The sequence below is a fragment of the Lynx canadensis genome, chromosome D4 (assembly GCF_007474595.2).
Source record: "Lynx canadensis isolate LIC74 chromosome D4, mLynCan4.pri.v2, whole genome shotgun sequence".
In the NCBI taxonomy this organism is placed as follows: Eukaryota; Metazoa; Chordata; class Mammalia; order Carnivora; family Felidae; genus Lynx; species Lynx canadensis.
This window is the reverse complement of record NC_044315.2, coordinates 39953933-39966247: the sequence shown is the minus strand read 5'-3', so window position 1 is coordinate 39966247 and position 12315 is coordinate 39953933. Positions and strand designations below refer to the sequence as shown.

Here is a 12315-nt window from a genome sequence, read left to right as displayed (position 1 = left end):
CCATAAATCATAACAGAAATGCCTGAAGGAAGCTCCCTAAGAAAATTATATTATTAATTTTAAAAGTTTACTCGATCACCAGCTAGTCCTAAGAAGTAACTTGTCTGCCTTTTGAGTTCCTGAAAAGCCAAGGTGATATCTTACGCTTTGTGTGACACCCACAGCACTACAGAGTGACGGACCCAAATTAGTGATGCAGTAAACGCTCGTTTATTAGCCTCGTGCTTTCATTTCCGGCATCACATTATATTGTTACCCAGGTAGCATTTGTTCCTCATGTACAATGTTCAAATGGAGAAACTATGAATTCAGTGTCTGTTATCTGCAAGGCATGGTGCTAGGCATTTTGGGCTACAAAGGAGTATAATCCAGACTCAGCTGTGAAGGACTTTTAATTTAAATAGACAGACCCACTCACGTGCAAAGAAGATAGTGTCACATATCGGTACCTCATTAGTCATTGCCCCTAGCATGTCTTCTGATCCCTGGGTTGAGGGCACCTCCTCAGTAATAATACTGCATATTTCCTCTGGTTGCCTTTTATCGCACTCTGCTACAATTTCACGTGTACTCATCCATACGCCACTGTCATCTGTGGATTCCATGGGGAAGCATGATGGGTAGATAAGGCCAGGTGAGTGGCAGAGGGAATAAGAAGTATCAGGATTCAGATCATTTTCTTATTTGAAAGAACATGGGGAATACAAGCAACGCGTGGGAGTGGGAACTTGGGGTGGGGGGATTGAGATAGGTAAGGATTCATTTGGAAGTGGGGGAATATTGTGAAATAATATTTAAAAAAATTTTTTTAATGTTTTATTTATTCTGGGGAGAGAGAGAGAGACAAAGCGTGAGCAGGGCAGAGGCAGAGAGAGAGGGAGACAGAATCCGAAGCAGGCTCCAGGCTCTGAGTTGCCAGCCCAGGGTCTGATGAGGGGCTCGAACTCCTGAACCGTGAGATCATGACATGAGCCAAAGTCAGATGCTTAGCCATCCAGGAGCCCCCAGGCATCTTTTTAAAAAACGGTATCTCTTTATCTTCTTCTTTTTTAAATGTTCACTTATCTTTGAGAAAGCAAGAGAGAGAGAGAGAGAGAGAGAGAGAGAGAGAGAGAGAGAGAGAGAGACAGAGTACAAGCAGGGGAAAGGCAGAGAGAGAGGGAGACACAGAATCCAAAGCAAGCTCCAGGCTCTGAGCTGTCAGCACGGAGCCCGACATAGGGCTCAAACCCACAAACCATGAGATCATGACCTGAACCAGAGTCAGGTGCTTAATAGACTGAGCTACCTGGGCACTCCTCTCCTTATCTTCTTAAGTGTGTTTAGTCTTGGGAAGGGTTTCACTGGTCATATCCTTGTCCTGGGGAACATAGTCCACATGTTCGATGTCTCTCAGGAGTCCACAGGTAGGTGCTTCATTTTGATTTCCCCAATAGATCTCATATAGATGGGCAGAAAAGGGGCCAAAGCCCAACGTCTATTGAGTTTCACATAATTTTAACATTTATGGCAGGCTCATGCATACATAAATTAGGGGTGCTATGAATCTGTCTTTTCTGCCAGTGCCTTGCTCTAAGTGCTGAACAACAGTTTACGTATTTATAAATCTCTTCTGGTATGATGGCCACGTAAGGGACTGTGAACTAATTTTTTTTCATGAGACCTACTAGGGCACTAGGCAAATTACTAAAGATAGATGTCTTTTGTTGTTGTATTGGGGTTATGTTACTAAATTAGGAGAAATACTGCCAATTCAAAAGATGGTTGATTATTTGAATGATGTTTCTTTGTAATGTTCACCCAATTATTCAATTGATAGTAATTTAGCACTGCGTGGGAAAGACTACAGGACCTGAAATTTCTGTGTTCTGTGCTTGCCTCTATATGTTGATTATAAAGGCCACCTGAAGATAATCTTGTCACCAATATTATTTGCTCCCCATGAGTATGAAAATAATACTACATGCTCATTTCAAAAAACTTGGAAAGTATGGAAAAGCATAATGAGGTTTTGAAAAATCTCCTATTTACCTCTCAGAGATGATCACTGTTAACATTTCAGTACTTTGTTTTCTTTTTTCTAATCATAATTTTTAACATAGTTGCAATCATGTGTGTGTAGTTTTATTGATTACATTTTTCATTGAGATTATCAGCTAACATGTTTATTAAAATATTTATTAAATGTTATAAAGTTATTGTAAATGTAAGTTTTAGTAATTGAATAATATCTTATGATGTAAAATTACATGATTAATTTACTATTCTCCCAACATTAAACATGAAGTCTTTAAAACAATTTTTTTAGGGCTGCCTGGGTGGTGCAGTTAAGCATCCGGCTCTTGATCTCTGCTCAGGTCATGGTTTGTGAGTTCAAGCCCCGCATGGGGTTCTGCGCTGGTGGTAGAGAGCCTTCTTGGGATTCTGTCTCTCCTTCTCTCTGCCCCTCCCTCACTTGTGCATATTTCTCTCTTTCTCAAAATGAATAAACGGACTTAAAATGTTTTTTTGAATAACGCCACAGTTAACAGTTCGAAGTATAAATCCTGTCCTTAGACTGTACTCCATTCAAAGTAGAGACTTGGCCATCCATGTTGTAGCCTTTTTTGTGCCTAGATGCTCAGCCTGCTTTTTCAGCTTTTCTGTAAATGTACCTAAGCTTCCACTATATCGAAATTACAGTTATGGAAGGTACCATGTTTCCTTTTTTTTTTTTAAGCTCTCTACTCTTCCTAGAACGATTTTTCCACTTCTCTTCCTGCAGGTTCTCATTCCCCCATCTCAATTCTTTGCCTCATCTGCCTGGTAAAGTAATTATCATTTAATGCGTGGTATAAAGCCAGCAGAGCCATCTGGAACAACTTCCCTGACTTTCCTTGCCATGTGTGCCTTGCCCCCATGCTACTGTCAGCCAATACTTTCATCTTCTTCTCTCTCAGCCCCCCATACATATTCAGGCTGAGATACGTGAATTTTCCATTTAATTGGACTTAATAGTGGCGATTTCATATGGATCCTCTTAATACATATACACATCAATGATCAACTACATTTCTTTCTCTACCATTAGATTGTGTCAGTGCCTGACCCATAAAAGGTCTTTTGACATTTGACATTCTTTTGAACTGCCTGACATTTTCCAAATGTCTGCCTGATTCTCTGCTGGAGCACCCAGCCTACTAATTATCAGATACGAGGCACTAAATATATATTTATCAAGTGAATGAAGAATAGATAAGCTTTATGCCCATTTATGTTTTTATAAATATGAATATATGAGAGGCATCTTAATTTTTGCTGCTTCTAAAGTTAAAGCTGATTATTTAATTCTAATTCTCTCAAGTTCAACTCTGTTTTTTCTTCTAAGCCTAGCTGTCTCATCCTTTAATCATTTGGTGGCTCAATAATATCATCTCTTGATTTTCCTTTCATTATTTTAAGCAGGTAGAATAATGCCAAGCACAGTATTGTGTAAATTTGACCAATATGTCTTGTGAAAATAGACGATGTCCCTGATCTTTTGTGTGCCAGTCTCATTAAAACTTCCAACGTTTGCGTCCCTCATGGCACTTTCAGTGTGAAGCATGAGAATTACCAAAAGCACTTCTGCAGAACTTTTCTGTCCCCTGGATAGTGAGTGCTTCTATCTTTGTGCTGTTAGTTAGTAACCCAAGAGCAGATTGGCTGGTTTACTGATAAACTATCAAATCCTGATGTTTTTTTTCCTTCTTTCTCCCACTGCTTATGTTGGGGGCCATTTTGTTTACCTTTCAATTTTTATTAATTTTTTATTGAGAGAGAGAGCATGCACACACGTGGGCAGGGGAGGGGCAGAAGGAGAGGGAAAGAGAGACTCTTAAGCAGGCTCCACGCCCAGTGCCCATGACCGTGAGATCATGACCTGAGCCAAAATCCAGAGACAGATGCTTAATCAACTGAGACACCCAGGTGCCCCAAGTTGGGGCCATTTTAAATCCCATGAGCATAAGCCCTAAAGAGTAAAAGGGGAAACAAAAATAAGTGCAACTTCTATGCCATGTTACGTTGCTATTTTGTTAGCACCTTGGCTATTATATGATGGGGAAAATACTAAAACGACAAAAATGTGGATTATCTTTCTATTTCGCCTTCCCAGCTTCTGTTTCTCATAACTGTGGTGTGGGTGATGTGTGTTCACTTAAGGTAGTTAATGTAAATGGGAAGACAATGCACTTGGAAGGACGGGGGTGCCTTCTACTCTCCCTGAGGTGGGTCCTATCGCTAAACACTTATGAAAGGAAGAATGAAACCTTCCCTAGTCAAGCTTTGTGCCTCTCCCATGTTCCTTTGTGAACGGTCAGACCCTTGTGAGCCCCTTTTTGCCCCTCCATATGGTGATAGAGGGCTGGCAGAGATTTCACTAGAGGCAACAGATGGGCAAGCATTTTTTCATTATTTTCACGACTATTTAATTTCCTAGTGATAAAATTGGGTTTTATATTGTAGCCACATAAGCTCCTTTCTTCGCCATTCTATGCTTGTGGAAGAGGTGTAGGTCAATTTCATCTTAGTATTCTGTGTTTTTTACAAAGTCAGGTTTCAGCGACGGTGTGTTTTCCAGGTGGTGAGATTGGCCTGGTGCCTTGTTATGATACCATTACATTGGTGGTTTCGGATGGAGAAGCTGGTCCTTATGTGAATGGCTGTTGCTACAATGGGCCTCATCCATCTGTTCCTCTTCATGAGTCCTTTCCAGTGTATGACCTCAACATCACAGTACACCCAGTGGACAACCAATCACCTTCAATTGCAATAGGTGACAATGTTTTCTTCTATTAAAGTTCTAACATCTCACCTAGTGTCATAACTGTGGTTTAGTGAGATACTATGCACTTGAATTATAGTTAAAATAAACTACAGAATTGCCTATGATAATTGCCTCAATGCAAATTTGTGGAAAACTCAAAGCATATAAAAGATTGCAGGGCAAAGGAATTTATTTGTTTCAAAATTGAGGTAATTCTGTATGGAGAGAGAGTGCAAGTATGTTTGTGAGTGTGTGTGTGTGTGTGTGTGTGTGCGTGTGTGTGTGTGTGTTATGGGATCAGGACAGCATTGGAATCCTCAAATATTCTGGCTGTATTTCATATGGGGAAATATCATTTGTCTGCTGGAGAGAGAGTAATTTATTTTCTCCATAATAATTTCTATTAGAACAGAATGAAAATACCAGAGAGACCATTTATATACATTTAACCTTATTTGCTTTTTAGAAAGTCATCGCTTCATAGACATTATGTATATGTTCTGTTGCTTAGAAAAAAAATACGAGCATATGTATGGATGTTATTGTAATTTGCAAACTATCTCCCAAGCAATGTTCTGGAAAGGAAGCTTTATCCCTGCAGAATAATTAAGCACCAAGGCATGGAAAAAATGTTCGTTATGAGTAATTCATAATAGCTTGCAGGCAATTAACGCTCTGACAAACAGAGGTACCAACTGATCTTGAAGAGTACATAAACTACATTTAGTGGCTTATCATTAAAACAGTTTGGCAATTCTTATTTTCATTTGTCACTTCTATAGAGACACAAGGGAAATCAGAGTTCCTTGAGAATGACTAAAGGGCTGTACTAGAGCATTTAGTATTTCTGCTGTCTTTCCATTATTGTCTGGCTTGCTTGTACAAGAAAAAAATATAATTCCATAAGTCAAATTAAATTCCACCCATTACCCCTGAATATTTTCACTGTAAGGAGAAATTATGCCAGAGGAAATGAACATCTCCCATGGAAGTGTATTTGCACATGGGAGGCTTCTCTGAATTGGAATTACAATCACTCCCTTTTGTCTTCACTATTCTGATTAGGGGATTTCACACTAAGTCCTAATTGTGTTATTATTTGTATGCAGGTACCATGTTCGTTGTAGATGAGGGTTTCTCAGCAGCCATTACCATTAACCATTTGTCCGCCACTGACCCTGACACTGCAGCGGATGACTTGGAAGTTGTTTTGGTTTCTCTTCCCCAGTTTGGCTACCTTGAAAACACTCTTCCTTCTGCAGGTTTTGAAAAAAGCAATATGGGCATAAGCATAGGTAAGTCATGGCTTCGTGGCTAGCAGTCACTTGCCTATGTCTATGTATCTGACTCGCCAAATCATGCTTAATGACTGCGTAAGGACTTCAACATTGTTCAAAGCACTGTATACGTTCAAGGAATTATTATTATAGCTGATATTTTTGAAAATTATTCTTTTTATCTTAATTTTCTGTTTTGAATTTCCTTATGTATGGGAGTTTACTTCAAAGTAAGTGGAAATGTCACATCGGAAAACTATAAGAATAAATACTGAGGAAGGAATGTTTAAAATTTTTTTTTAATGTTTATTTATTTTTGAGACAGAGAGAGACAGAGCATGAATGGGGGAGGGGCAGAGAGAGAGGGAGACACAGAATCGGAAGCAGGCTCCAGGCTCTGAGCCATCAGCCCAGAGCACGACGCGGGGCTCGAACTCACGGACCGCGAGATCGTGACCTGAGCTGAAGTCGGACGCCCAACCGACTGAGCCACCCAGGCGCCCCAGAAGGAATGTTTTAAAAGACCTTCATAGCAACCCAGAATACTGTGATATCATAAATCTGGTGGAGCTCACAGGTCTCATTCTCCTAACCTTTTAGCACTTTTAAAAGACAATGGCAGAAAAGATCAGGACACGTATCATGGGTGTAACAGAGAGAGAGAGTGAGCCTGAGATGTTGAAGGTGAGGACTTTAATTTTGAAAACGGAATGTATCTCAGATATTTAAATAGCTCTTGTATTTCAGACAATAACAACTAAAACAAAAACATTAATAGAGTGACTGAATGGATAGAAAAAAACAAGACCCAACTACATGCCGCTTGCAAGAGGCTAAGTTCAGCTTCAAGGACACATATAGGCTCAAAATGAAGGGATGAACAAAGATATCCCATGCAAATGGAAACCAAAAGACAGCAGGGGTACTTACAACAGATAAAATAGACTTTAAATCCAAACTGTAGCAAGAGACAAAGAAGGTCACTGTAAAATGATAATAGGGTAAATTCATCAGGAGAATATAACAATTATAAATTTATATGCATACAACGTTGGAGCACCTAAATATATTGAGCAAATACTAACAGATCTGAAGGAAGTAATGACAACAATACAATAATAATACTTGGGTACTGAAGTCCCCCACTTTCAACTATGGATAGATCACCTGGATGAAAAATCAACAAGGACACAGTAGACTTAAACTGTACATTAGAGCAAATGAACCCAATAGACATACACGGTATATTCTATCACCCGATGTGTCACAAAACAACTCTTAGACAATTTTGAAAGACTGAAGTCATACCAAGTATCTTTTCTGACCACAATGGTATGAAATTAAAATCAGTAACAGGAGGAAAACTAGAAAATTCACAAATATGTGTAAATTAAGACACTGCTGAACAACCAATGGTTCAAGGATACAATTTTTTAAAAATCCTGGGGTGTCTGTGTGGCTCAGTCAGTTACACATCTGACTCCTGATTGCAACTCAGCTTGTGATCTTACGGTTTTGTGAGCTCAAGCCCCATGACGGGCTCTGAGCACTGATTGAACCTGCTTGGGATTTTTTTTTCTCTCTCTCTCTCCCTCTCTCTCTCTCTCTCTCTCTGCCCCTCCCCCACTTGTGCTCATTCTGTCTCAAATAAATACATAAATAAGCTTCAGAAAAAGTAAAAGTAAAAAATCCTACGATTTCTCATCATAAGGAAAATTTTTTCCCTTTCTTTTCTCTTTTTTTGAAGGATTTTATTTTTAAGTAATCTCTATACCCCAAGTGGGGCTCAAACTTACAACCCCAAGATCAAGAGTCTCATAATGTACCAATGGAGCCAGCCAGGTGCCCCTTTTTCTTTCTTTCTTTCTGTTAAAACTGTATCTATATGAAGAGATGAATGTTAGCTGAACCTATTGAGGTAATCATTTCACAATATATGTAAATCAAACCATCGTGCTCTACACCTTAAATTTATACAGTGATGTATGTCAACTATTTTGCAATACAACTGGAAGAAGAAGAAATTTAAAAAATCTTGAAACAACAATGGAAACACAACATACCAGAATATATGAGATGCAGCGAAAGCACTGCAAAGAAGAAAATTTATAGTGATAGGGCTTACATTAAAACATTATCTCAAATAAACAACATAACTTTATAACTCATGGAACTAGAAAAACAAGAACAAAAGAAACCCAATTAGCAAGGGGCGCCTGGGTGGCTCAGTCGGTTGGGCGTCCGACTTCAGCTCAGGTCACGATCTTGCGGTCCGTGAGTTCGAGCCCCGCGTCCTGCTCTGGGCTGATGGCTCAGAGCCTGGAGCCTGCTTCAGAGGCTGTGTCTCCCTCTCTCTCTGCCCCTCCCCCGTTCATGCTCTGTCTCTCTGTCTCAAAAATAAATAAATGTTAAAAAAAATTAAAAAAAAAAGAAGCCCAATTAGCAAAAAGGAGATAGCAAAGAAGGAGATAGAAGGAGATAGTAGAAATAAATGAAATCGAGACCAGAAAAACAATAGAAACAATACATTAATGAAACTAGGGTATGGTCTTTTAAAAAGATAAACAAAATTGGCAAATCTTTACCTAGACTTGCCCTGAAAAAGAGAGGACTCAAAATTTGAAATGAAAGAAGAGATATTACAACTGATACCACAGTTATACAGAGGATCAGAAGAGGCTACTAGGAACAACCATACATCAACAAATTAGACAATCTGAGAGAAATGGATAAATTCCTAGAAACATACAACTTACCAAATCTCAGTCATGATGAACTAGAAACCCTGAAGAGACCTATAATAAGTAAGGAGATTTAATCAGTAATCCAAAACCTCCTGAGAAAGAAAAGACCAGGACCAGATGTTTTTGCAGGTTCTATCAAACTTTTAAAGAAGAATTAACACTATTTCTTCCCACACTCTTGCAAAACATTGAATATGAGGAAAAACTCCCCAACTCATTTTATAAGACCAGCATTACCCTGATACCAAAGCCAGGTAAGGATACTGTAAGAAAACCATAGACCAATCCCTGAAGAATGTAGATGCAAAAATTCATCAGAAAATATTAACAAACTGAATTCAATGGTACATTAAAAGGATCATACACCTTACATTAAATGGTACATTAAAAGGATCAAGTGGGAATTCTACCTGGGATGCAAGGATGGTCAGCATATGTAAATCAATAAATGTGATACACCAAATTGATAGACTAAAAGTCTATGATCATCTCTATAGATACAGAAAAAGCATTTGACAAAATTCAACAATATTTATGATAAAAACTGTCAACAAATTTGGTATAGAAGGTATATACCCCAATGTAATAAAGGTCATATATGACAAATTCACAAGTGGCATCATACTCTAAATGGTTAAAAGCTTTGCTTCCAAGATGAGGACAAAAACAAGTATGCCCAGTCTTATCATTCTTATTCAACATAGTACTGAAAGTCCTAGCCAGGATAATGAGACAAGAAAAGGAAATAAAAGGTATCCAAGTAAGAAGGAAGAAGTAAAATTGTCTCTTTTTGCAGATTATATGATATTACATGTAGAAATTTCTCAAGATTTTACTAAGGGGTGCCTGGGTGGCTCAGTGGATTTCAGCTCATGTCATGATCTCACAGTTAATTGTTTCAAGCCCTATGACGGGCTCTGCATTGACAGTGTGGAGCCTGCTTGGGATTCTCTCTCTCTGTCTCTCCTTCTGCCTCTCCCCTACTCTTGCATGGGGGCTCTCTGTCTGTCTGTCTCTTTCAAAAATGAATAATTAATCTTGAAAAAAATTAAAAAAAAAGATTTCACCAAAAAACTATTAGAACAAGTCAACAAAATAAGTCAAGTTTTAGGATACAAAAACAACATTAAAAAATCGGTTGTATTTCTATATACTAATGATGAACTATTGAAAAAGCAAACAATTTCATTCACAATAGAATTGAAAACAATGAAATACTTAAGAATAAAATCAAACAAGGAAGTGAAAAATTTATATACCAAAAACTATACGACATAGAATTGATGTCTTGATGGAAGAAATTGAAAAAGACATAAGCAAATGGAAAGATATATTCATGGATCAAAAGTGTTAATGTTGTTAAAATGTCGGTACTACCCAAAGCCATCTATAGCTTTGAAGGCAGTCACTATCAAAATTTAAATGGCATTTTTCACAGAGACAGAACAAACAATCCTAAAATTTCTATGGGAGCACAAAAGACCTTGAATTCCGAAAGCAATCTTGAGAAAGAATAAAGCTGGATGCATTATGTTCTCTAATTTAAAAGTATATTGCAAAGCTCTAATAATCAAAATGCTATGGTGTTAAAACAGTATGGCATAAAAATAGGCATATAGATCAGTAGAACAGAATGAAAGAGCTCAGAAGTAAGACCATGCAGGGGCGCCTGGGTGGCTTAGTTGGTTAGGCATCCAACCTCGGCTCAAGTCATGATCTCATGGTTCGTAGGTTTGAGCCCTGTGTTGGGCTCTGTGCTGACAGTTCAGAGCCTGGAGCCTGCTTTGGATTCTGTATCTCCCTCTCTCTCTTCCCCTCCCCTGCTTGTGTTCTCTCTCTCTCTCAAAAATGAATAAACATAAAAAAATTTTTTTTGAAGAAGTAAGTCCATGCATATGTGGTCATTTAATTTATGACAAAGGAGCCAAGAATATACACTGAGAAAAGGACAATAAATGGTGTTGGGAAAACTGGACAGCCTCATGCAAAAGAATGAAAATGAACCACTGTCTTATGCCATGCAACAAACAAACAAACGAACAACAACAAAAAACAAAAAACTCAAAATAGATTAAATACTTGGATGTAAAACCTTAAATCATACAGCTCCTAGAAGGAAACATAGGTGGTGAACTCTTGACATTGATCTTGGCAGTGGTTTTTTGGATTTGACACCAAAAGCAAAGGTAAGAAATGCAAAAATCAAGAAAGTAAGACTACATCAAACTAAAAAGCTTCTGCAGAAGAAGCAGTCAACAAAATGGAAAGACAACCTGCAGGATGGAAGGAAATATTTATAAACCATATATCTGATAAGGGATCAATATCTAAAATGTGTAAAGGACTCACTGATATAACTCAGCAGCAAAGAAGCCCAAACAATCTGATTTAAAAATGGACAGAAGGCTTGAATAGATAGTTCTCCAAAGAAGACATACAAATGGCCAATAGGTACATGAAAAGTGCTCGACATCACCCATCACTAGGGAAATTCCAGTCTAAACCACAATGAGATATCACTTCCCCCCCTGTTAGAATAGCTCTTATCAAAAAGACAAGAGATAACAAATGCTGGTGAGGATGTGGAAAAAAGGTAACCCTTTGGGCATTGTTGGTGGGAATGTAAGTTGGTATAGCTACTGTGGAGATTCTTCACAAAATTAAAAATAGAAGTGTCATATGATCCAGCAATTCTGCTTCTAGGTATATATTCAAATGAATGAAAACAGGATATCAAAGAGATGTCTATATTCTGATGTTCATTGTGCCATTATTGACAATAGCCCAACACATGGTAACAACCTACATGTCCGTTGATAGATGAATGGATAAAGCAAATGTGATACAAATACATGATAGAATATTATTCAACCACAACAAGAAGGAAATCCTGCCATTTGCAATATATATATATATATATATATATATATATATATATATATGGACTTTGAGAGCATTATGTTAAGTGAAATACATTAGAGAAAGACAAATACCATATGATCTCACTTATATGTGGAATCTGAAACAGTTGTACTCATAGAAACAGAGTAGAATAGTGGTTACTAGGGGCTGGAGGGTGGGACAAGTGGAGAGATGTTGGTTGAAGGGTGCAAACTTTCAGTTATAAAATGAATAATTTCCAGGGATCTAAGGTATAGCATGGTGACTCTAGTTAATACTGTATCGTACGCTTGAAAGTTGATTTGAGAGTAAAGCGTAATGTTCTCACTGTAACAACAAAATGGTAATCACATGAAGTGAATGATGTGCTAACAAACATTATTGTGGTAACATTTTACAACGTATGTGTGTACCAAATCATGACATGGGAAAACTTAAACTTACGGCGTTGTATGTCAATTATATCTCAATAAAGCTAGGGGAAAAAGATTTATTGCCCTAAAGGTACACATTTGGCCTGTGACTTAATGCTCAACATAGAGCATTTTTCTCTTTTGTTTTAAGGCAGTGTCAAAATACCAAAAGCGCAAGTCAGGTCATTCCAATC

The 12315-nt window shown here is 38.0% G+C and overlaps 1 protein-coding gene across 1 annotated transcript in view; it reads left to right on the top strand.

Annotated features, from left to right (window-relative positions):
• The window catches only part of LOC115499685 (FRAS1-related extracellular matrix protein 1-like), a 34555-nt gene that overhangs the window by 5661 nt on the left and 16579 nt on the right, over positions 1-12315 (top strand). The window contains exons 3-4 of the mRNA XM_032595628.1: positions 4601-4795; positions 5896-6081. Coding sequence (XP_032451519.1) covers positions 4601-4795; positions 5896-6081 — 381 coding nt within the window. The remainder of the gene's footprint in view (positions 1-4600; positions 4796-5895; positions 6082-12315) is intronic.